At 39.1% G+C, this 26551-nt stretch overlaps 2 protein-coding genes across 5 annotated transcripts; both read right to left on the reverse strand.

The window, feature by feature from the left end:
• LOC146480982 (E3 ubiquitin-protein ligase TRIM45-like) lies at positions 1 to 3785 on the reverse strand. The gene has a single exon (XM_085108656.1). It carries the CDS (start codon positions 3411 to 3413, stop codon positions 1566 to 1568), a length of 1848 nt encoding a protein of 615 aa, XP_084964782.1. The 5' UTR covers positions 3414 to 3785; the 3' UTR covers positions 1 to 1565.
• A 10977-nt stretch (positions 3786 to 14762) lies between these two features.
• On the reverse strand, positions 14763 to 25036 carry LOC146480983 (E3 ubiquitin-protein ligase TRIM45-like). Of its 4 annotated transcripts, XM_085108654.1 has the most exons (3): positions 23398 to 25036; positions 23236 to 23265; positions 14763 to 16045 (listed from the first exon to the last, which is right to left on the reverse strand). In XM_085108654.1, exons 1-3 carry the CDS (start codon positions 24904 to 24906, stop codon positions 15338 to 15340), a joined length of 2247 nt encoding a protein of 748 aa, XP_084964780.1. In that variant the 5' UTR covers positions 24907 to 25036; the 3' UTR covers positions 14763 to 15337. The 4 variants fall into 4 exon arrangements, with proteins under 4 accessions (XP_084964780.1, XP_084964781.1, XP_084964779.1 ...); XM_085108655.1 differs by lacking the exon at positions 23236 to 23265 and having other exon boundaries at positions 14763 to 16128; positions 23460 to 25016; XM_085108653.1 differs by having other exon boundaries at positions 14763 to 15739; positions 23011 to 25015.
• Between the last annotated feature and the right edge of the window lie 1515 nt (positions 25037 to 26551).

A 26551-nucleotide genomic window follows, 5' to 3' on the forward strand; every position in this document is an offset into this window, starting at 1 on the left:
CCACTATCCGCTCTGGGATGAGGTTAAGTTTATTGACCGAGACCCACATTGGTACACCCGTAGGGTTAAAGAGGCTATTCACATAAGACTTCACCCTGACAACATCAATAGGGATAATGGAATTGAAATTCCGGAAGCGTGGATGCCCACGATCAAACAACACAGCAACCGATCGGTACCAAGGCGGACGGCCGAGGGAACAATTTCTACTCTGAACGACGAGGATCGAAATCCTCCAATCAACAACAGCCTAAGAGAGGATCGGAACGCACCAATCAACACAAACCAAGGTGCTACTTATACTGTCACGCAATCAGTCGACACCATCGCCTGATGAACACCAGCAGTATAGCGGTCGAAACGTCGCGATCCACATCTTTGTGACTCAATCGTGAGACAAACGATTAACTCATCTATCATGGTTATTTTTATCTTTATCATAACATTTCTGCAACTGATTCTTCACTTTAATCACACAGCACTTTGAGCCTCATCATAGTTAGCCAAAAGACAATAATTTTTTTCGAGTACACCATGTTTAACGTTGATAATTTATGTACATTTTAATAATTATTCTATGAAAATGGAAATATTGTTCGTGGCAAGGGTAAACTTTGAGCGGCGAACAAGCCAATATATGGCATAAAGTGAATTACAACAGGGAATTAAGCAACTACAACGAAAACGCCAACGAGAACGTAACTTGAAAATATCAGTTCACGTTTCTGAAAATGACTTGGAAATAATTCCAATTCGTTCAATTTGTACAATGTAGCCGAACTATCTAGGAACAGAATGGGAGTTACCGCGTTCATGTTAAGACAGAGATTTACCGCCATGTAAATTTGGTCATTTGTCTTGGACAGCAAAGAAATGTATCACAATTTATAACCCACGTGCAGAGCTATTTGGATTTCCCCTTTGAATATTGTTTTGTTATCTTCCGAGTTGTTGCGGTCTCCGTAATGGCTGCTTACACTTCCTTCTATGCCAATCATGTCTCTTTCCAGCGAACAGTATTGCGTCAGTTAACATGCTCGTGTCAAAAACTCATAGAAAGAAAGATATCGAGGGCATTCCATTTCAAGAAAATACAAAACAATCAAACAACTTTATAAAGAAAACATTTTCTTAATGTAACACTTTCAGGTCCCGGATGTTCAAACGAAGATTGATTCTAATTCAGGTTACAACAGGAAGCTAACATTTTGGTTTCTTGATTAAAAGCGTTTCAAATTGCTTCTAAAAATTAGTTCATTTGTTTCCTATTACTCAAGACTAAAGCTAACAGGAAAAGAAACGAAATTTTTATTGAAACTGAACTGAAGTCAAACAGGGGCCCAATCCTGAGCAGATGTTTGTTCTGCTTTGCTGACCTATGTCCGCAATAGAAACCTTACAGCTTTATTTTCTTTTCCGGCTTTTTTAAAATACTGTTTGAGTCAAAAGGAACAACATACGATTGTAAACAATGGATATGTTAACGGAGAAGGGTTCCAACCAAACTTAAAATCAAATAAAAGAGATTTTATTGTTCTCCTCGAAATTTGTGAAGAGGGAAATTTTCATTCAAATATTTGAATTCGATGATTTTTATTATCAGACACAACAATTTGGCTATTACTTAAAACTGCAACGGACCAAGGATAATTCAATTGTCCTAAGTTACTACCGTTTGTCGCAAACTTACCATTTAATTCAAAGACTTGAATTCTATGATTACTCTGATCACACACCATCAGTAGTCCTGACTTAGTCACTGACAAAAAACGTGGACGATTAAACTCCCCATCCCCGCACCCCTGCTTACCAAACTTATACTTATACTCCCCCTTTTTACTGAAAACGTTTATGCTATGATCATCAGCATCTGACACTATGAGATATTCATCACACTGAACACAGTGGACAGGACAACTGAAAGAACCAGGCCCACCTATCTTCATGAGGAAATTGCCATCAGGGGAAAAGATCTTAATCAGTTTGTTACCTGCATCAGCAACAATAATATTACCCTGACTATCCAAGGATAAACCCCAAGGACAAGAGAGCTGACTATCAAGGCTTCCTTTCCCACCAAACATACCCATATACCTACCCTCCCCATTGAAAATATGCACTCTATTGTTAGAATGGTCTGCTACAAAAATCTTTCCATCCTTATCAAAGGCTATTCCAAGTGGAAAGTAAAATTCTCCCAGGTCGTTACCTTGGCGACCAAAGGATCTTATGAAATCGCCATTAATGTTGAAGATTTGAACCCTGTGGTTGGACTGGTCAGCTACTGCTATTTCATCCCTGTTACTCACTGCTACCCCGACAGGAGACTTAAACATTCCAACATCCGAACCTTGTTCTCCAAAAGATAAAACAGGTTTGACATGAAATGGTTTTACTAGTACATTAAAAGGACTGCCACAAACATATTCCCCGTTTACCTTAACTGACAATTTACAGCTACCTTGAACTCTAGGAGAATAGCTAATGTTGTAGCTTCCATCTTTGTTATCACCTATTTGCTCTTTTGTCACGAATTCTTGCCCATGCTCGTCTCTCAACTCTACTGTTACATTGTCACGCTTATTATAACACTGTCTTTTGTTAGCGTTTCTTGTGGTCAAATTGAATTGAGCTTCACGCCCAACAGTTCCTTCTATGATTCCTTTGCCTTCAGCTAGACAATCGCTTGCTTTTGCTTGATACAGGTTTTCCAGGAAGCCAATTTCTTCGCCGTTGACAATGTGCAGTATCTTGTGATTTTCCACAAAAGCTAAAGCTGGAAGACCTTCAGGGTCACGGGAATTGTGCTTGGTTTGTTTGACTTCCTCAAGAATTGTTCCCAATGACTTTTTCAGCTGAATGACTTCAGCGTTTGTACTTCGTGTAAACAAATTTTCAACTTTTTCTAGCGATAATTCGATCTTCTTTATTTGTTCTTCAATCTCAGCCTTTTTCTTTGTTAGATTTTCAAGCAACTTCCCTGTTTCGTTTTCAACCTCAGAGATAATATTCTGCTTCTTCGCTTGAATTGTTTTGATCACGTTATCAGCAAACGTTTCGACATCTCTTATCAGGTTTCCGCTTTGTTGAACCAGTTTAGCGTAGTCTTCATCAAGCTGAGAAACAAGATTCATCTTTTCCTGCAACTTTTGTCTTTGTTCTTCTATAAGAGCTTTCATCTCGATCTTTTGGAGCTCGGCTTCTTCTTCGATTAATTTCAAAGTATGGCCATTGTGATCCAACATGACGCAGGCTGGGCAAACTGCTGAATCGCATTTTTTGCAGACGTACTCAAGCTCTTTTTTCTGATGTCCCTGTATTGGACAAAACACGGGTCGCTTCAATACATCCTCATAGTTCTTGTCTTGGAATTCTTTCACCGCAAGAATACGATGATCTTTGTTGTTTCGCATGATGTTGTGTGCAATTAAGCACTGTTCACAGTAAAATATGCAACAATGAAAGCAGTACGAAGCCTCGGAGCTTTTCTTGTCGCAGTTTCCTCACGTTACTTGGGTTGTGTTGCATTCTTTTATGGCCAGCACATCAATCAAGCCGTTCAGATAAAAGCTGGTCGGAAGATCCTTCAGATCGCCACTTGCAGGCACTCTGCTAAGGGTTTGGCACTTCGGACATCTGAATGCATTTTGACCGCCACTCGACTGATGCCAGTGTTTCAAACAATGCAGACAGAAACTGTGTAAACAGGAAAGCTGTCTGGGATTCTTAAATAAGTCCGAACACACCAGACAAGACACTTCTTCACGGAGATTGTAAAGCAATGTTCGGATATCCATGTTGTTTTCACACACAAACGAGGAGTGACCTTGGGCAGTCTGCACAACACAATGGAGTCTTGTGATTTTCTATCTTTAGCTTTTCTAGGAATCTTAAGCGTATGAACCAATCACAGAACGCTTTTGTAAGAGGTTGTTGACTTTTTTGTTCCCAAGGAATGTACTCCTTGTGTGTTCAAAAGACACGTAGTTCAGTCAAAACAGACAAGCGACCAATGCAACGAGGTCAATTAAGTAAAAATTATTGTATGTAAATCCTTTTTTACGAGGATAATTATCATTATTAAAAACTGCATCATTGTATAATGCAATTCGAGCGATTTGATTGGCTTAGCGACCATGGTATATGAGCAATTATACCATGGCCGAGAAATGGCGACCATTAAATTGCCTTCTGGTCGTTCTTGCACAGCGAAATCAGTAAGATCTAGCAATATTTCTCGGTTGTTTTTAATAAAACAATTATTCCACTTGCGCTTGTTGGATATGAGATGATTATAGCCAACTCGGCGCTACGCGCCTCGTTGGCTATCTATCATCTCATATCCAACGCGCGCTCGTGGAATAATTGTTAAGTAACGCATCGGTTCTAATGGAACAGATGCGGTTCTTAGAAGTTCTCAGCACTCCATCTCGCCACGCAATTTTAAGTCTTGAGATTTTTGGCTTATTCTATTTTGCGAAACGAAACGAAACGAAACGAAACGAAATGAAACGAAATATGCTGCAATAGGTGACAATCGGCATGAATGTCTTAATAACGTGATTTCAAGACGAAATCGCTGCCTTTGCAAGCTTATTTGATGACAATTAACGCCATTTCGCAAAGTAGTAATTTTACAATATTACTATTTTGCGAAACGGCTTCTAAATTACCTTTTAAACCCAAGTTAACCATCCATGCGCTTAAATTATCAACCTAAGTTGTCTGTTGGGCATTTTACATTTCTCTTTTCGCTCTTAAACCTTGTCCTGGCGATAAAGAAGCTCGTTTCGCAAAATAGTAATTTTTAGCAAAATTACTATTTTGCGAAACGGCTTCTAAATTACCTTTTAAACCCAAGTTAACCATCTATGCGCTTAAAATATCAACTTAAGTTGTCTGTTGGGCATTTTAAATTTCTCTTTTTGCCCTTAAACCTTGTCCTGGCGATAAAGAAGCTCATTTCGCAAAATAGTAATTTTTAGCAAAATTACTATTTTGCGAAACGGCCTCTAAATTACCTTCTAAAATATCAATAGTCTGTTTTGTCATTAATCTCGGCATCTTGAAGACGAAGAAGTTCCTTTTGCAGTAAAATATATTATGATAATTGTTAATTCTTAGTACAGTCAAACCTGTATATAACGGTCACCCTTGGGAAATGGCCAGGGGACCGTTATATGCAGGGTGACCGCTGTACACAGGTTTCCTTTAAACTCCCCCAGAAGTCAATAAATAGCATTTTTATGTGCAAATAATCACTCAATTTACGTTTAATTGACAATAACGAGTAACAGCAACGTAATAATCACGATAAAAAGGCCGATGAAATGTCCGTGGTGTATTTTAGGGAGGTGCAGTAAAAGTCTACTGGAAGCTAATGGACAACGTTTTTAAGTGGAAAATCACTCAATTTACATTTATTGACAAACGCAATAAATACGACAAAAATGCCCATAACATGTCCGTGGTGCACTTTAAGGGAGGTGCAGTATACTTTCAGTGAAAAACCGCGGCTGTCAACTTTAAAAAATTACGGTACAGGGTTATAATCAGGGAACTATGGCGAAAGTGAGAACAGTGTGGTACGGTTGTGTTGTTACAGTTACAATAACTGCTTTTTCGGCACTTAAGTTATCTGCCACAAGCATGTGTCGAACGTCGGCGATGACATGTATTAGTAGTTGTATTTAGTACTAATATTTGTATTTTTGTGAGACCCCTGCCTTGGTGGCTACTATTTAACGAGCTGATGAATAAAGCTTGTCATTATTCGTTAATCATAACCCAATTTCGTGACCGTTATATACAGGTAGAAGATAATGAAATTGTGTATTCAGGAAGTCTAAAGGGTGACCGCGTCTGTTATATACAGGTGACCGCTATATGCAGGTCAACTTAACAGTAAATATAAGGGAGAGCCATTTTGTCATTATTGCCCATATATTTATTTAATAAATACATTTGACAGAGTAGTAATTTTATAGTACAGTCGACTCCCGATAACTCGAACCCTCGCTAACTCACACCTCGCGCTGACTCGAACCAATTTTCCTTTCCTTTCAGGTCATTTTCTATTTCAGAGGCCGTTTCGCAAAATAGTAATTTTGCTAAAAATTACTATTTTGCGAAATGAGCTTCTTTATCGACAGGACAAGGTTTAAGAGCGAAAAGAGAAATGGAAAATTCATAACAGAGAACTTAGGTTGAAATTTTAAGCGCATAGATGGTTAACTTGGGTTAAAAGGTAATTTAGAAGCCGTTTCGCAAAATAGTAATTTTTAGCAAAACTACTTTTTTGCGAAACGAGCTTCTTTATCGCCAGGACAAGGTTTAAGGGCAAAAAGAGAAATGTAAAATGCCCAACAGACAACTTAAGTTGATATTTTAAGCGCATAGATGGTTAACTTGGGTTTAAAAGGTAATTTAGAAGCCGTTTCGCAAAATAGTACTATTTTGCGAAACGAGCTTCTTTATCGCCAGGACAAGGTTTAAGAGCGAAAAGAGAAATGTAAAATGCCCAACAGACAACTTAGGTTGATATTTTAAGCGCATAGATGGTTAACTTGGGTTTAAAAGGCAATTTAGAAGCCGTTTCGCAAAATAGTAATATTGTAAAATTACTACTTTGCGAAAAGGCGTTAATTGTCATCAAATAAGCTTGCAAAGGCAGCAATTTCGTCTTGAAATCACGTTATTAAGACATTCATGCCGATTGTCACCTATTGCAGCATATTTCGTTTCATTTCGTTTCGTTTCGTTTCGTTTCGTTTCGCAAAGTAGAATAAGCCGAGATTTTTCAATCTTAGCTTGTCCAGGATTCCATGTATATTCCGTGTAATCTTGGACAGATCAAATGAAAAATTAAGACCACCCCTCCCCCCCCCCCCCCCCCCCATTTCAATGATGGGAAAATGGCGCGCTTTGCTTTGCACGCGAATTCATCATTGAATTTGGGGGGAGGGGGGGTTTAATTTTTCATTTTAAATTTTTTCACTTTGGCACCACATGCCCGCAAAGACTGAGGAGGCGAAAGAAATGGATCGATTTTATGCTGGAGTCAGTGAAGGAAGATGTGAACGCCCGCCTGGAAAGACCTCGTCCTTGTGCTCGATGCACTTCAATGACGGGGATTTCACAAGGCTGATGAATTCGGGTTTAAACTTAAAACGTGAACTGAAGTAGGATGACATCGGCGTTTGTGTTTATCCTTCAAAACATGCTAAGCAAAAGGAAGACGAAGACCAAGAGCCACCTTCGAAGAGGAGCAGGGAAAAGCGAATGGTAAGCCGCTTTCGATACTGAATATTCACACCCGCTTATGACATTCTAAGCGTTGTGACCTTCTGAGGTTTATAGTTTGACCTCACTGTTAACTCAGTCGCAAGTTTTATAAAATATGGCGTAATTGTTTTGGTATATATTCTCATAGATCGTGAGATCCGCGAAGTTTCGTTGTAAATAGATCGATGCGAGAACAGTCGCCCTCGGCGAACACAGAAAACATTGTAAACCACGATGTAGATAAGGTAGATAAACTGCAGCAAGAATTCAACGAGCTCAAACAAATATTGTACACACATGTGTTGCAGAATTCTGCAAACAATAAAAGTGTTGAAAAGTATAACAGCGTTATCTCTGAAAACCTAACCACCACAACGGGGGTTCAAAATCAGAAAAGGGGCACAAAACAAATAACAAGCGCAAAGAGCGCAGAAAAAATTGGCTAAAAAACGGATTGAGATACAAAGAGAAAAGCACGAAAAAATATGATTCATAAAGAATTTTTCAAACCAACAACTTAGCGAAAGCCTGTTAGCGTTTAATATTTCTAAAGGGCTCAAATTTGTCCCGACACCGGTGACAGACGCGAATATATATTTACATCAGACGCCAACTCTTGTTAGACTTCGAACATTTCGCAAGACGTATGCACCTAAAAGATACAATGGATTTCGTAAACTTTATGAACAAGCTAACAAATTCCATCCTACAATTAAATTTTTGGCCGAAATTTCAGAGAACGAGACAAGCTATTATTATCACAGTTCAACGCGTGTCCTTCCTGTAGTGCCGCGAGAACAATGTCGCTAGGTCAGCGCCGGCTTCCCAATTGCTTTCGAGTTCCTTGCAGCAGTAGCACTCGCTGATATTTGATCACGGCTACAGTTACCACAAGTACACCTACATGGAAAATAATTCGTTCGAATGTATGTAAGTACTTGGCCATAGTTTAATTTTGACAGATGATAATGAAGAGCGCGTAGTCAAAATGGAAGGTGAGAACTTCACACGCACTCTATTCCCCAAGCGTTTCGTTAAATCTTCCTCGAGTCGTCGCTTCTCCTCTTTTTCTTTGCGATATCTTTTTAGCCATTCTTCGTCTGCTATCGGCTCGTCCGCGTACGGTTCGAGTGTATCATCATCTTCACACGTATTACTTGTTTCGTGGACGCCATCTATCGCCTCGACTTCGACGCTTTCAAATTCGTCCTAGCTGCTTTCTTCAGCGGTTTGCTCACTTTCCGTGTCAGATGTCAGATAAGTTTTCTGCCATGGGATATACTTATTTGGAGCTAATTTTTTCTTTCCTACCAGTGAATCTGACGATTTTCTTTCTGCCGCGAATGTACTTTACTGAAGGTCAAGTAAGTGCATAGACTCGAGAGTTCCTGAATGTACGTCACAGACTATGTCACGTGGCCCGATTGTGAGCCCGTCGGCATTCTCATCAGCGGGGCGGGTGGACCGCAATAAAATAAGATTTTAAAGATTTGTAAAATTCATAAAAAATTTGCGTTTCATTCAAATCGAAAAATTTTTTCGCGGAAGTTCTTCGCGTGATGTAAAGATTCAGATAAAAAAATAAAAAAAATTCCGTTATGGGCACTTTAAACTAAAATCTCGGGAAGCTAACCTTCGGTGATGGTCTAAAATCGTTAGGCTTGGCATGCATTCCCGCGGGAAACGGGCCGGAAACGGGAAACGAGCTCTTGGGGACGTGAGAGCGTTGTTGAAGTTGAGGCTGATCACATACACTGATTAGGTCAAAATCAACATGTCACACTATAATAAGAGGTACCTCCGCACATACACACAATCGCCGGTGTACTTGCAAACTAGCCACGATACCAAATGGATTCTTCCTGGCTGCCTGCTAAGTGGATTTGTACGGCTTTGCATATTAGCTCCTTACGCCACACACGACAAAGATTACGTGAAGGCCCCGCGTGCAATATTGGACTTGACTGCGTGCGACAACTGCACTTTCTCCTGCGCTCAGCTGCTACGAAGACAAGAAGGTCTTGTCAGGAACTAAGTTAAACTCAAAAATGCTGATAGATTACGGGTAGTCCCGTAATTTTCCTTAGAATAATGATCCAAATAACGAGGCAAGCGAAATACGCGAGTGCCCGCTTAAACTGCCTTCTGACTCTTCGCAGGAGATAATTTTCACGCGCGCGCGTGTTTCGCTTGCTTTACTAACAAAAGTAATGGACTACTCGAAGTCTGGAAATTCAAAATCGACTTGACTGCGCGCAACAACTGGGGCACTCTTTCCTGCGACACGAAGACAAGAATGTCTTGTCACGAACTAAGTTAAACTCGACAATGCTGATAGACTACGAGAAGTCCCTTAGTTTTCTTGGAATAACAAGGCGAGCAAAATACGCGAGAGCGCGAAAACTGCCTTTTGCCTCCTCGTGGAGGAGAATTTTCACGAGCGCGTCTTTCACTTCCTTTATTATCCCTAACAAAAGTAGTCCACTACTCGTAGTCCAGCAATGCATACTCGGTGTTTCTAACAAAGAACATTTCTTTCAACCCAAACTTTAAAATATTTCTTCACTTCCTTCACTCTGCTGGTATTACAGCGCAACGAACTCAACCGGGGCAACCCAACATTGATCAGACAATCACAAGTCACGTTTATAACAAAGGAGTCTGGCTTTGGTTGTTTGTAAACCAATAAAAAACGAGAACATGTCTTTAAATTTCAAAGCGACGGTTTTATCGGTGGCCCCGGTTGAGTTCACTACGCTGTAAGAGTCCGTAAAACGTGATTATTTAGATTTTGTTAACAAATGTTACATCTCATGGCTCTGTGTCCGATTAAATATCTCTGACTGGAATATACCCAACTAGAATTGCATATATTTGCCTCCTAACGAGGTGGAGATTGGAAATGCTACAAGTAGTTGGATATATATATTTGGACTAGTTACACATTTTTCATCATCATCTTTCAGGATTACAACATGCATGAATTTACTAGAATTTAAAACCCGGCTTTTAACAAACAGTAGTACACTCTGGCGTAATGTGATGATGTTTCTTGTATCTTCGTCGTTTGGAAATCGCAGCGATTGCACTACTTCAACGGTTCTCCCTAATTCAGGTACACGTTAGAACAAACAACGTAGGGTGTACTTTAATTCTTCTGAACAAAAATTGGTTGGCCGCTTAATTCATATTCACCGTTGTATTTGGTTTGTATTAACACGCACATGGGGACAAGATAATGGACGATTTTTTCCACATATAATTTATTAAAGGTAAACACTTGTTTCCATAGCTCGAACCGTCCTTCCCCTTTTCAAATTTTCATTCTCGAAGAATAAATCACCCTTAGACATTTACTTAAAATTACATAAAGTGATGCTTAGGTTAGCATAGATAGCAACCGTTTCTGTCTCAAGCTTCACTTCATGTAATCTGAAGTAAACGTCCACGTGCAATTTATACCCAACAACAACAACAACAAGCTTTATTTGCATGACTATAACAAATACAGTATTGCAAAAGCTATTCATAGCTAATTATTAATTCGTTAACTAATTCTTAAGATAACTTAAAATAAAATAAAATAAAATAAAGTAAATGAAGTCTTTGCTTATTTTAAACTATTCATACAGTAGAAGTAATCATTCCGGAGAGAAGTTTATCTCTCAATTGGAAGCACGAGGAAACAAATGAAATTAATTGAGTGTTTATAAAATAGTCTGTTGAGTTCATTATATGCAATAGTAAAGTTTCTTTTACTAATAGTCGTGTAAATGGAAGGCTAGGTTCTATTTTAGAAAAGAACATATCTCTTAAAGAAGAGTAACTTGGGCAATCTAATAAAAAATGAATTTCGTCTTCAATGGTTTTACGGTTGCAAACATTACACATCCTTTCATTACGGGGTATGTTGTCGTATCTTCCTGTTTCAATCAAAAGCTTGTGGCTGCTTATTCTTAGTTTCACTAATGCTTTCCTAGAAGCGTTTTTCCTTGTGAGATCTAGGTAAGCAGAGGGGCCAAAAGTTTCTTTGATTGTGTAATAAAAGCTGAGTTTTTGTGAGTGTTGAAGGGTTGGGTGCCAATAAGAGATATATTTCTTTCTCATAAGATCTATATATTGTTTGAAGTTATTTTCATTCAATGTGTAATAATTAAAGTTGGGGAAATTATAGTATTCACTCATCTTCATGAGACTGGAGTAAAAGCCAGTTTGACCGCTATAATGAAGGTCAACAGATATTCTTAGGGATTGTTTTGCTATAGAATGTTCATCCTTTCCTTGGAGGTAGTGTACGTAATTAAGTATCTTTTTATTTATGTCAACGACTACCCCGTGTATGAAAATTTGAAGAGGGGGAGGGCGGTTTAAGCTATGGTAGCAAGTGTTTACCATTTTCCTTCATTGTTTTGGAAGCCATTTTGTAAAACGTAACAAAGCATTTTGATGTGTAAGTACGCTGCTCATAAGTACCGCAGTTGAGAAAATAGAAAGTGAATTTTTGAGATTTTTTTTAATCGTATTTCTTAACAGTTACGAACCGGAAGCGTCTGAAAGGCGTGGCCAAAAAAAAAAAATAAATGGAATGAATGTAAAGTTAGAAAATCACAGGTCCAAATTTAACTTAAGCTTCCATCTGAAAAGCGGGGAGTGGGATAGGGAGGGGGAGGATATGACGTGGGTTTTTATACAGGACGGGAAAAATTACCGTACATTATAGCATTGAAGGTAGTTGATCGAATTCTTGGGCTTCTGCTTACAACTCCGACAATCTAGTTTTCACTGGATCATAAGCGTTGGAGCCATAAGCGAAATCGGAAGAAAATGGAACCGTTCTGATTCTTCCGACTCCGATTCCGTCCAGCTTTCAACTCCGACTCCGACTCCGACTCCGACTCCGATTTTCGATTTTCACTAGGTCGGAAGCGCTCACACGACTCCGACTCCGACTCCCACTCCATCGCCAGTGAAAACCTGCCTTGAAAAAGGTGTTGGCAACCTGTGATTACACAGAATTCACAGAAAATGAAAGGATAACCTGCCGAATTAGGAGGTGTTCTCTTTTACGGATCGCAACCACGGACATTTTATCTCCTTTTTTGGAGTTTCTAGTATGAATATGAGAATGATGTATTATTCAGTTAGTGGCACAGGCATACTCGGAAAAAATCCGAGTGCTCCTATCAGTAGTCGAACCGAAGACCATCCGATTACTAGTTCGGATGCTCTACCACTGAGCTACAGGAGACTGGGACAAACATCCTGCATACTGCTAAGATTGGAATGTCATGTGTGGCATATGCGCAATGGAATAAATGTGATAGAACATTTTAAGCCTGGCTCCAGTTGTTCAAACAGCGGATAATTTTATCCACTGGATAGGTCCGGCGCTATGCGGCAGATAAAATTTGTACAAGAATTTCGTTATAGCCCTATAATTTGTGTATAAAGTAGAAGCGTCTGTCTAATCTAAGTATGGGATTGTGTGAAAAACTTGCCAAAAGCTTTGGTTGGAGTACATTTTATTCGCTGGAGAGCAATTTATCCACCTGGATAAATTTATCCGCTCTTTGAACAACTGTGGCCTGGTGAATAAATGAGAATGATGTATTATTCAGTAAGTGACACTGTCATACTCGGAAAAAATCTGAGTGCTCCTATCAGGAGTATGAATATGGTAGTAAATTCTTAACCTTGTACTAAGAACCGTGCCATTGTGGTTATCTTATGTCTCGCTCATCTGCATGCATGGAAACTGCGCTGCTTTGTGGTAAAATGTCATGCCCTTAATTATACTTTATACTGAGGGTTGCAGCAGAATTTGGTAGAAATTCAAACCCGCTGAGTTTTAAAAGAAGATAAAAAATCGGCATTCGTGCCTCTATAGTCACCGCTAGCACGAGAGAGGCCTCGGCGAAGGAGAGAATCTCGCACCAAAGCTTGAGTGTGAGCCGGCGCAGCCGTCGCCTTCCAAACCTCACTTAAATTGGAGTGGGGATGTGTGTTGTTTGGTCGTGGGGAGTCCGTGGTGGAGTAAAGTTTTGTACTTTTGCCAAGGTTTGACCGCAAGTTTCACGGCTAAAATGGCGCCCAATTTCAATGTAACTTTGACATGCCGTCAACAAAGGAATGTGTCTCGAATAGTAAACCTGTTCGAGGTTAAACATTACACCGGCAGATCTTGTAACCATTCCACTTGGCATGCGACGGACATCATGAGAAAAGCAAGTGCTTTGGTTTAAACAGAGAAAAAAACTGCTCAAAGTACGGCTTTTAAAAGGTAAAGGAAGCGACTATTTTGTCACTATTACAAACACGTTCGTACACAACGGCTGATCATAAATCTGAACCTACATGCCATCCAGACATTTTTTAATCAAAGTCCACGTTCCTTGGCTGTCCCCTCCATTACATCACTCGGCAAAATATCTGAGCTGACAAAAGCCAACCTGGTGGGTTAGTTTTCTCTCCATGGATAAATTTTATCCTCCCTCGAAGCTAGTTATATTCTAAAAAGTTTCCTGGACGATTTTATTCTTTCCTGGTGTAAATTTTTTAAATTTCGTCGGTGTAGTTTACCATCGGCGGAAAAATGCTCGAACCCACAACACGCCCTATTAAAAGATCTTTGTGTCCCGTTCTTCATTTCTGTCCCTTTTCATTCGTCACCTAAACTCAAATCGACGTCCTGTGCTCGACAAAAACGAGACTGAATTGTAGGGAACTGTGTGCATTATGCGAATGTGTTGGGCATCTGGTCCCCAGATTAACAGTTCTGAAAAATTTCCTTCGTGGAAAGACGAAAAATGTTATTTCCAAGCTCACAATTTTACTGCTAGAGGATGTCCACGCTTTCTCCTAGAAGGTAGTGCTTCCTGGACTCGTTAATCGTATGTACATTACGAAAACAAACAACAGGGACCGGTGACGCAGTGGTGCTGAACATTGAGTGGCTTTGAAAACTATTGCCTCACCACCCCCCCCCCCCCCCCCCCATTCCCTCTCTACGGGTCAAATTCCGACTAAAACCTAGGCGTGGTCAACAAATTGAAAAGGCAAGAAATCACTAATCCACTTTGCCCTTGTACTGAAAATGGGGGGAGAAAGGGTTGGGTGGATATCAGGTAAGGACATAGACAGGATGGGTAAAGCATTACCCTTTAGGATACAGATGATAGCGATTAAAGTAGTCGATCGACTCGAGGATTAACACAACTTCCCCAGGGGCTTGTTTCACGCAATTTCTGAGTTAGCACACACAACGTTTTAAGAATGTGGTTACAAATCGGATAATTTCTACGCGGATGGATTGATCTGTTTAAGCACTCCCATTTAAATTTCTCCCATATCTGTTTGGCAAAAACAGTACGTACATTTCCATTCAGTGCTCCCAACAAGACAACAGTAAAACCCACATTTGACATCTCTCACTACCGAATATTTCCAGAAAAGATGCAAATGACGCAATTTTCATTTTACACAGAGTGTTTATTTGTTTGGCGTAATCAAACTACTTTTACAGTGTTTATATATTCTTAGAGACTATCTATCTACAATCATAACATTTGTACGAGCAACTGTTTAATTTAGATTAATAAAGCAATTTGAGCCTTACTATTTAAAAGTAAACCCACTATATAATTTTTCGAGTACATGTAAACTAAAGTTGGGAATTTTCAAATTTGGTAATTTTTTTCTCTATCATATATTTTCTACAAGCAATTCTTTACCTTAATTGCTTTAATTCCCTCTGAATATTAGACTAAAACTAACAGGAAAAGAAACAGGGGATTCTTATTGAACCTGAAGTGAAGTCAAGCGGGGGCCAATCCTGAGCACACATTTGTTCTGCGTCCCTGACTTATGTCCCCAATATAAACCTTGCAGCTATATTTTTCCTCTTCGGCATTTTTTTTCTAAAAAGGTCTGAGTCAAAAGAAACAACATACGATGGTAAACGATGGATATCTTAGCGGAAAAGGATTCCAACCAAGATTAAAATCAAAGTAAAGGAATTTATTGTTCTTCTCGAAATTTGTAAAGAGGGCAATTTTCACTCAAATATTTGAATTCTATGATTACCGTTTTCACAAACAACAATTTGATTGTTATTTAGAAATGCTGCAGACCACGGTTTATTCAGTTCTCCTACGTTGCTGCCACTTGTCCCAAACTTGCCAACAAACGTTCCATTTAATTTAAAGACTTGTATTCTGTGATTATCTTCATCACACACCATTAGTAGACCTGATTTAGTCACAAGCAAATGACGGGGATAATTAAACTCCCCATCCCCTCCCCCCCGCTTACCAAACTTATACTTATATTCCCCCTGCCTACTGAAAATTTTTATGCTATGATCATCACAGTCTGACACTATGAGATATTCATCACATTGAACACAGTCTACAGGATAACTAAAAGAACGAGGCCCACCTATCTTTCTTAGAAAATTGCCATCAGGGGAAAAGATCTTAATCGTTTTGTTACCTTTATCAGCAACAATAATATTACCCTGACTGTCCAAGGATAAACCCATAGGATAACAGAGTTGACTATGAAGACTTCCTTCCCTACCAAACATACCCATGTACCTACCCTCCCTATTGAAAATCTGCACTCTATGGTTATTTTGGTCTGCTACAAAAATCTTTCCATTCTCATGAAAGGCTATTCCAGAAGGATATTCAAATTCCCCCTGATTGCTACCTTGGCGACCAAAAGATCTTACAAAATTTCCATTGCTGTTGAAGATTTGAACCTTGTGGATGGACGTAATTGCTATTTCATTCCTGCTACTCACTGCCACCCCACGAGGATACTGAAACATTCCGACATCCAAACCTTCTTTTCCAAAAGTTAAAACAGGTTTGACAAGAATACGGTGATCTTGTCCAGGAATCCTTAAGTCGTGAGCCAATTACGTAACGATGCTAGCTGTTTCGTTCTGGTTTCTGATTCCCGCCGGAAATGTTCTCCTGTTGAGCGCAGTTTATAGCTTGATAAGAGTTGGCAACTGAACACAGACAAAACTGAAATAAAAGGAGTTTAAGAAAACAAACTTTACGGTAAAGCTGAATTACAAAAGTCGTAAATATAAACAATGAAAAGTCAGGAACGGCGAATTACTAATTTTTTTAAAATTAATTTAATTAATTTTAATTAATTTTAATTTAATTGTAATTTTAATTTAATTTAAATTTTAATTAATTAATTAATTTAAATTTTAATTTTAATTTAATTTAATTTAAATTTAATTTAAATTTTAATTTAATTTTAATTTAATTAATTTTAATTAATTTTAAAATTAGTTTAAGATAATTAAAATTATCTTAAACTAATATCTTTGGGAAGCTATAACCTTCGGTGATGGTCGAAAATCGTTAGGCTTGGTATGCATTCCCGAGGGAAACGGGCCGGAAACGGGAAACGAGCTCTAGAGGACGAAAGAGCGTTGTTGAAGTTGGGGCTGATCACAGATTACATCAAAGTCAACACGTTACACTATAATAAGAGGTACCTCCACACATATTCACAATCGCTGGCGTACTTGCAACTAGCGTCTATACCAAATGGATTCTTTGTGGGGATATACAATCGAAGAGCTTCCTGGCTGCCTGCTAAGTGGTTTTGTACGGCTTTACATATTAGCTCCTTACACCACACACGACAAAGATTACGTGAAGGCCCCGCGTATAAACTTGGACTTGATTGCGCGCGACAACTGCGCTCTTTCCTGCGCTCCGCCGCCACGAAGACAAGAATGTTTTGTCAGGAACTAAGTTAAACTCAACAATGTCGACCAACATGTCGACCGTTACCATCGATCGGGGCCCCCTATAAGACACAAAATTCCCTTAATTTTCCTTGGAATAATGATCCAAATAACAAGGCGAGTGAAATACACGAGCGCCTTCTGCCTCCTCGCAGGAGACAATTTTCACGCGCGCGTGTGTCTCGCTTGCTTTACTAACAAAAGTAATGGTTACTAGTCTTGAAGTCTAGAAATTCATAATCGACATGACTGCGCGCAACAACTGCACTCTTACCTGCGCCACGAAAACAAGTATGTCTTGCCAGGAACTAAGTTAAACTCGGCAATGCTGATAGGCTACGAGAAGACGTCCCTTAATTTTCTCGGGATAACAAGGCAAGCAAAATAGGCGAGAGCGCGAAAACTGACTGCCTTTTACCTCCTCGTGGAAGACAATTTTCACGCGCGCGAGTTTCGCTTTCTATATTATCCCTAACAGAAGTAGTCGACTACTCGTAGACTAGAAATGCATACTCGGTGTTTCTAAATAGGAGACATTTCTTTCAACCCAAACTTTAAATTATTTCTTCACTCCCTTGAATCTGCTGGTGTTAAGACTCCGCAAATCGTGATTTTTAGATTTTGTTAACAAATGTTACATCTCATCCTAGTTAATTAAAGGCAATGGTTATGAAACCTGGCAAAATTTTTTGTTTGCCTTTTTGGCCTTAACCCTGCATAAACAACAATGTTCAAAACAAAACTTTAATAAATATTAAAATAACTAACCGAAATGAATAACAGAAACTGAAACAGTAATAAATAGTTGAAAGTTCAGTTGCTTTCAAAAAAATTGTTCATTTTAGCAGTAATAAACGGTATACATGTACGGTACGGTGAATGTTCATGAGTTTATCTATTCGACGTCGATGACTTCAGTGTCACTTGCGTCAATTATCAAGCTATCTGGTGCTGCATCCTCAACGTCGGATTCTGTGATCCCGTCGATAGGATCTTTGAACTCTGAAGGCGCTGTAATAATATTAGAATAGGGGCGCTTTTTAACAAAAACACATTCGAAGGGGGGCGCTTATTTGGAAGGGGGCGCTTATTGGAAGGAGGGCGCTAATTCGAATCATTACGGTACATATAAATGTCTCCTGACGAGGTGGAGAGTGGAAATGCTACAAGTCGTTGGATATGCATTTTGCATTAGTTACACATTTTTCATCGTCATCTTTCAGGATAACAACATGCATGAATTTACTGGAATTTAACGAATAAGTATAGGTAATCACATGATTCCGAGTGCAATTTGGAATAAATAAGCGCGAGTAAAATTTTAAAAGGCTAACAAAATTGCACGAGCCCGCAGGGCGAGTGCAATTTGTGGTCTTTTAAAATTTTACAAGTGCTTATTTATTCCAAATTGCACGAGAAAAATCATGTGATTACTTGTTAATAACATACATACAAAAATTTCAAATGACTTTTTTGTTTATTTCTTGTCCGTCAGCTCATGCTCCGCCTACATGTCTTTGATGGTTTCAAAAATGACAAGCTTGATTGACATACATGTTCGTACGTACGGAAAACATGCTAAAAATACCGTCACTCTAAAAAGAGCAAGTTTTCAAATCACAAAGCATAATTTTAAGTAAATGTTAAAAGAAGTCTGAAGTCAATCACCGTCCTCGGCATGTTTTCGAACTGACTGAATTTCAGGAGCCGGGGCTTTGCAGACAGTCCAGACTGGCGTGTTTTAAGTGGCCGAACACAGTTTGCGTGCGCTTTACAGATTCTGTTAGTGATGCTATTAAGCGCGCGCTAGGGTTGTGGTACGTAAATACGGCGGTCGATAAAGTGATCCCTCAATTTCACATGAAATGGATAATAAAGGTAAGTTTTGATCCTAAATAACTAAGTTTCTTGTTTCTGGACTCTTTTTCTTTTCTTTCTGAGCAAAAAAGTCATTCACCGAGACCTTTTGCATGCTTTTCAACTTTGCCATGAAACCCAATTAAAGCCACGCATGCGCATTTGACCAAAAAATTGCGATTGGTTGTTTTCCTGGTAATGAACTGTTTTCTAAGGAACCGCTCATTAGAATTTCGTACAATTTGGCATGTAAATAGTTCCCTAAAAGCGTAACTCGCCTACAAAGAGAAACCTAAATCTAACAGAGGGTATCTTCACAAAACGTTAAAATGCAAAATCAATATTTACAGGAGATCTCTCTGTTAAAATTACATGAAAATAGTGCAACTGTGTCAGTGTTTTGTGAGTTTATCTGGATACAAAAAATGGAAAAAATCTAATGAGTTCATTTTCTAAAAATAAAGGAAACCTACAATATATGGACGTTTAATAGTTCGCTGCGTTGCCATGGAAACGGTACTTAGCTCGACAAGACGTACAAAAATCCATTCTTTTTTAGTTAGTCTTACACCATACCAATTTTGGGCGCCCAGAAGTACATAGTTTCCAAATAACGTCTTCTAACACCTGTACAATAAAAAAAACTGTATTCGGCCACCTTAATCTGGTTCTCAATGAATTCAACGTTTGTTTTCGTCCAAGCCGACATGGAAATCTTCAACATGATGCTCTACGCCAACATATTGAGTCAGGAGCTACCAAACCGTTTGTACCAGGACTTGTGCTTCAAAGGGTTTTGCTTTGTTTGTCAGACTTCCAAGACTTGTTCGGCCGCTTGACTTGATCAAGACTTGCTCGGCCGCTAACCTTGTTGTCGCAGTAGTCGAGCGTCAAAAACTTGCTTCGAACCTTTTTACTCTCAGTTTATAATTGTGGAGTATTTGTAACCTTACCTTCTTAGGTAACGTTCAATTGCAGTGTGAAGACTGCCATGCTCGTATAGTCTTTCCCGTCTTCTTTACGCACTGTTGCGTAGAAATCCTCGAGAATTTTGTTGACTGCCTCCGGTTCATAGTTTTCAATATTTTGGTCGTAGCCATTTTGTGCTGTCCAAGACCTCCAAACCTTTAGCCAGTGTGTTTGTGCTTTGTTGAATTTCTTACCATTTTCCTTTAAACTTCGAATTAAAATGCTGTTACTCTCTTCAAATCTGTTCGCCATTTTGTTTCGAGATAGCCGATTTGCAAATTTGCATACCTGTCAATCATTTTAATTTCACCTTTGTTGCACTAATTTCAATTTTCTGCACTCAATTTCACACTTCTGCACTACATTTAGGATAAATTGAGCCGCTCTCCACCAATCAGATTGCAGAAATTTTTGTATGTATATTATTATAGCACGAATAATAGTACACTCTGGCGTAATGTGATGATGTATCTTGTATCTTCGTCGTTTGGAAATCGCAGCAATTCCACTACTTACAACGGCTCTCCCTGATTCAGGTACACATTAGAGCAAACAAGGTAGTGTGTAGTTTAATTTTTCTGAACAAAAATTGGTTGACCGTTTAATTTATATTCACTGTTGTATGGGGTTTGCATTGAGGAGCACGTGGCGAAAGGAAATGGACGATTTTTTTGCCACATATAATTTATTGAAGGTAAACACTTATTTCCATAGCTCAAACTGCCCTTCCATTTTCAAATTCACGATTCAAATTCTTCTCTCTCACGGTTTAACTCGTCCTCCATCAGAAATGTACCGTGCAAGCAGTCACTATCTGAGAAGGTTGGAGAAGCCATTCATTGTTCAGTGCGGGTCCCAGTTCAAAAAAGTACAAAATCTTCCTACACGTGGCAAAGAGTTCTCAACTTTTGTTTACTTTCAAACTCAATACGAGTGTGCGCGATACGATAATTATTTTAAAATGGTGCCAAAAAGATAACCAATGATTTATTTGGTATTTTTGCTAATGTGTTCAAGAAAGCCTTACCGATGAGCCGTTAATTTTGGCCAACGATCGATCTTCCTCAACTGAGTACATGAGCCGAGTTTAACGTCCGAACTTGAGTCAGACCACCCTGCTAGCCGAGGCTTTCTTGTCTTTCTCCATCTTTGAGGAGTCAAGAAAGGCTCTGCTCGCAGGGTAGTTCCAGGACCGCAGATATTTTATTAGCCTTCAACGGGCTTAGTCGAGTGATTTTAGACGTTTTCATCCTGAGCTGGCGAAACCAAACCCAGTAACAGGTAAGTTTTCCTTAATTTCCATGGGAAAAATTAATCCGCCTTGGAACTTAGTAGATTCCAAAAAGTTTCCTGGTCAATTTTACTCTTTTCTGGTCTAAAATTTAATTTCTTCGGTGTATTTTGCCGCCGAAGGAAAACTTCTCAAGCCCATATCATTCCCTATTAAAAGATCTTTGTGTCCCGTTCTTCTTTTCTGTCCCTTTTCAATCTGATTGTCACCTGCAATCAAATAGACATTTTGTGCTCGACAAAAACGAGAACTGTGGGGAGACTAATGAACAAACATCTGTAAATTGCGAATGCGTTGAGCATCTGGTCCTCAGATTCACAATTCTGAAACATTTCGTTCCTTGGAAAACGCAGGAAATGTCATTTACGAGCACACAAAGTTACTGGTAAAGTATGCCCACGTACCCTCCTAGAAGATAGTGCTTTTTGCGCTCGTATTCATCGTGCGTACATTGCGAAAACTCCCCCCTCCTCCCTCTCACTCACGGTCTGTAGCTGCCTGGAAAATTAAGTGACGCTGAAGACTACTGCTTCCAATCATCTCACAACCCGACCCACAAGAGAACAAGAGAACAGTCTTTTGTATCTCTTACCAATATATTTCAGAATAGATTTAGATGACACAGTTCTGATTTTAAACAGAATTTTATTTTTTGTCGCAATCAACTAGTTTTACAGTGTTTATATATTGTTAAAGACTATATTGTTAGTGCCATTGTATAGCACTTTGAGTTACAGTTAACCAAAACACATCATGATTTTTCGAGTACATGAATGCTTAAGATTGGTAGTTTAAATATATTTAATTAGGTAAATATTCTATGAAACCGGACATATTGTTCATGGCAAGGATACACTTTGAGCGGCGAACCAGCCAAGACGCTAAGAACATGATATAACAAAATAATAGCAAGAAATACCATGCTTATCGATATCACGGCGTTTCTTACAAGAAAATATAAAACATGCAAAAATGGGCAATGAAGTACTTTAGTTCAATTTCCTTAATCTTCAACTTTCAAGCCCAGAATTCAGTTCAAAGCAGATTGTCCCTTATCCAGGTAAAAAAAAAAAGAAAGAAATCGAACTTTTTGGTTCCTTTAGTGATATAAAGCGCTTCAAATTACTTATAAACATTATTTCATTTGTTTTGTACTAGTCAAGAGAAAATAATCGATTGCAGAATTCTTCGTTGAAAAGAATTTTCATTTAAACTAAACTGAAACGAGACTAATCCTACTCGGATTATATTTTTGAGTTCTGCCTTATCTTATTTCAACAAACTGACTTCTATCAACTATACAAAAGTTACAACTATTTTTTTCTTTCTTGATTTTTTAAAAAGGTTTCGATTCAAAAGGAAAAACGTACAACGGTAAAAAATTTAACAAGTCCCTGACTCTTTAAAATATAATGCACATGTTGAAATCAAGCTTAAAATCAAAGTAACACGATTTTATCGTTCTTTTCCATATTTGTGAAGAGGGCAATTTTTACTCAAATACTTGAATTCGATGATTACCGTTATCAGACACAACAATTTGGTTATTACTTAGAACTGCTACAGACCACGGACAACTAAATTCTCCCAAGTTTCTCCCCTGTATTCCAAACTTGCCAACAAACGTGCCATTCAGTTCAAAGACTTGTATTCTGTGATTAGCCCGATCACACACCATCAGTAGTCCTGACTTAGTCACTGACAAAAACTGTGGGGCAGAAAACTCTCCATCCCCTCTCCCCTGCTTACCAAACTCATACTTATACTCTCCCTCCCTACTGAAGACTTTTATTTTGTGATCATCCTTGTCTGACACTATGAGATATTCATCATACTGAACACAATGGGCAGGACAACTTAAAGAGCCAGGCCCACCTATCTTCATTAGAAAATTGCCGTCAGGGGTAAAGATCTTAATCAGTTTGTTACCTGAATCGGCAACAATAATATTACCCTCAAAATCCAAGGATAAACCCCAAGGCTTGATGAGTTGACTATCAAGGCTTCCTTTCCCACCAAACATATTCATGTACCCACCCTCCCCATTGAAAATCTGCACTCTATGGTTACTATAGTCTGCTACAAAAATCTTCCCATCCTTATCAAAGGCTATTCCATAAGGACATATAAATCCCCCCTGATTGCGACCTCTGCAACCAAAAGATCTTATAAAATTGCCACCACTGTTGAAGATTTGAACTTTGTCGTTGGACGTAATCGCTATTTCATCCCTGCTACTCACTGCCACCCCACGAGGATTCTGAAACATTCCAATATCCGAACCTTCTTTTCCAAAAGTTAAAACAGGTTTGACAAGAAATGGTTTTACTAGCACAGTGAATGGACTATCACAAACATGTTTCTCGTTTACCTTAATTGACAAATAACATCTTCCTGGAACTGTGGGAGAATAACAAATGGTGTAGCTTCCATCTTTGTTATCATCTATTTGCACTTTTGTCACGCATTCTCGCCCACGCTCGTCTCTCAACTCTATCGTTACATTGTCACGCTTTTTATAACACTGTCTTTTGTTAGCGTTTCTTGTGGTCAAATTAATTTGAGATTCCCGCCCAACAGTTCCTTCTATGATTCCTTTGCCTTCAGCAAGACAATCGCTTCCTTTTGCTTGATGCAGGTTTTCCAAACAACCAATTTCTTCGCTGTTGACAATGTCCAGCATCTTGTGATTTTCCACGAAAGCTAAAGCTGGAAGACCTTCAGAGTCACGGGAAATCTGCTTGGTTTGTTTGACTTCTTCAAGAATTGTTCCCAATGACTTTCTCAGATGAATGACTTCAGCGTTTGTACTTCGTGTCAATAAATTTTCCACTTTTTCCAGCGATAATTGGATCTTCTTTATTTCTTCTTCAATCTCAGTCTTTTTCTTTGTTAGGTTTTCAAGCGACATCCTTGTTTCGTTTTCCACCTGAGAGATAATATTCTGCTTCTTTGCTTCAATTGTTTTCATCAAGTTATCAACAAACGTTTCGACATCTCTTATAAGGTTTTCGCTTTGTTGAACCAATTTAGCATAGTCTTCATCAAGCTGAGAAACTAGATTCATCTTTTCCTGCAAGTTTTGTCTTTGCTCCTCTATGAGAGCTTTCATCTCGATCTTTTGGACCTCGGCTTCTTCTTCGATTAATTTCAAAGTATGGCCATTGTGATCCAACATGACGCAGCTTGCGCAAACTGCTGTATCGCATTTTTTGCAGACGTACTCAAGCTCTTTTTTCTGGTGTCCCTGTACTGGACAAAACACGGGTCGCTTCAATACATCCTCATAGTCCTTGTCTTGGAATTCTTTCACCGCAAGAATACGGTGATCTTTGTTGTTTCGCATCATGTTGTGTCCAATTAGGCACTGTTCACAGTAAAATATGCAACACTGAAAGCAGTACGAAGCTTCGGAGCTTTTCTTGTCGCAGTTTCCACACGTTACTTGGGTTGTGTTGCATTCTTTTATGGCCAGCACATCGATCAAGCCGTTCAGATAAAAGCTGGTCGGTAGATCCCTCAGATCGCCGCTTGCAGGCACTCTGCTAAGGGTTTGGCACTTCGGACATCTGAACGTATTTTGACCGCCACTCGTCTGATGCCAGTGTTTCAAACAATGCAGACAGAAACTGTGTAAACAGGGAAGCTGTCTGGGATCCTTAAATAAGTCCGAACACACCGGACAAGACACTTCTTCGCGGAGATTGTAAAACAATGTTCGGATATCCATGTTGTTTTCGCACACAAACGAGGAGTGACCTTGTGGCAGTCTACACAATGGAGTCTTGTGACTTTCTATCTTTAGCTTTTCTAGGGATCTTAAGCGTATGAACCAATCACAGAACGCTTTTGTAAGAGGTTGTTGACTGTCTCGTTCTGGTTTCTGATTCCAATGAATGTACTCCTGGTGTGTTAAAATTTTGGTGATGACACTAAGACGAGTAGATCAGTCAAAACAGACAAGCGACTATAATACAACAAGGTCAATTAAGTCAACATTATTTTATGTAAATCCTTTTTTACGAAGATTATTATCAGTAACGCATCGGTTCTAATGGAACAGATGCGGCGGAGCATTGTTTGAAAAACTTTAACTCTATTCAGTCTTAGAAGTTCTCGGCACTCTATGTCGCCACGCAATTTAAAGTCGTGAGATTTTTCAAGCTTAGCTTGTCTAGGAATCCTTTTTAGCTAGGTGCGTGAGCCAATTACATTACGATGCTAACTGTTTCGTTCTGGTTTCTGATTCCCGACGGAAATGTTCTCCTGTTGAGCGCAGTTGATGGCTTGATAAGTGTTGGCAACTTAGTACAGACAAAACTGAAATAAAAGGAGTTTAAGAAAACAAACTTAAAAGTGTAAAGCCACTTATTGGGTCAGCAACGGTGAAACACTAATTTTAAGCTAACCTTCGGTGATGGTCTAAAGTCGTTAGGCTTGGCATTAGTTCCCGCGGAAAACGGGCCGGAAATGGGAAACGAGCTCTAGAGGACGTAAGAGCGTTGTTGGAGTTGGGGCTGATCACAGATTAGGTCAAAGTCAACATGTTACACCATAATAAGAGGCCCCTCCACACAATCGCCGGCGTACTTGCCCGTAGCGTTGATACCAAATGGATTATTTGTGGGGATCTACAATCGAAGAGCTACCTGGCTGCCTGCTAAGTGTTTTTAAACAGCGTTACATATTCAGCCTCCTTACGCCACACACGACAAAGATTACACGAAGGCCCCGCGTATAAACTTGGACTTGACCACGCGCAACAAATACACTCTTTCCTGCACTCCGCCGCCACGAAGACAAGACTGTCTTGTCAGGAACTAAGTTAAACTCAGCAATGCTGATAGATTACGGGTAGTCCCTTAATGTTCCTAGGAATAATGATCCAGATAACAAGGCGAGTTAAATACGCGAGCGCCCGCTTAAGACGAACATTTTAGGTAGGGGGGTAGGGGGGTAGGGGGGAGCAGAGACGGGGGAGCATTTTGCTCAAATTATTTTTAATTTTTTTCATTGTTATATTAACATGTTAAAAGGCGCGTTTTAACTTGTATCTACTTCAGATGGATATATCTGCCACTGTAAATTCGATTTAAATGTTAAGAAAGGTATGTTCTTGTCCCCCTTTAAGGTGGGGCTCTACCTGAATTTGAGTGAAATTTGAAGAGTTTTAAGAATGGATAGAAGAAAGAAAATGATTTTTGGAACACTAACAGACAGTCGACAACCACGCAAGAGCACCCCAGGTTGCTAGTGGACTAACTTGGTATCCGTCTATTAATTATTAACTACAAATTCTAATTTTAAAACTTCACTAAATCTTCAACATTCCTTATTTCTTTTAATTTTACCAATCCTTCAAGAAAAATTATTTC

Source organism: Pavona decussata, unplaced genomic scaffold (genome assembly GCF_977016875.1).
Source record: "Pavona decussata unplaced genomic scaffold, jaPavDecu1.1 SCAFFOLD_51, whole genome shotgun sequence".
In the NCBI taxonomy this organism is placed as follows: domain Eukaryota; kingdom Metazoa; phylum Cnidaria; class Anthozoa; order Scleractinia; family Agariciidae; genus Pavona; species Pavona decussata.

Excerpts from the sequence above, each read along its gene's own strand:
- LOC146480982 (XM_085108656.1), bottom strand. The coding sequence starts at position 3,413 with ATGCGAAACAACAAAGATCATCGTATTCTTGCGGTGAAAGAATTCCAA.
- LOC146480983 (XM_085108653.1), bottom strand. The coding sequence starts at position 24,906 with ATGGATATCCGAACATTGTTTTACAATCTCCGCGAAGAAGTGTCTTGT. Across the intron at positions 15,740-23,010 it reads GTCCTGCCCATTGTGTTCAG|AATTTTCTAAGAAAGATAGG; the intron begins TATGATGAATAT and ends TCCCCTGATGGC.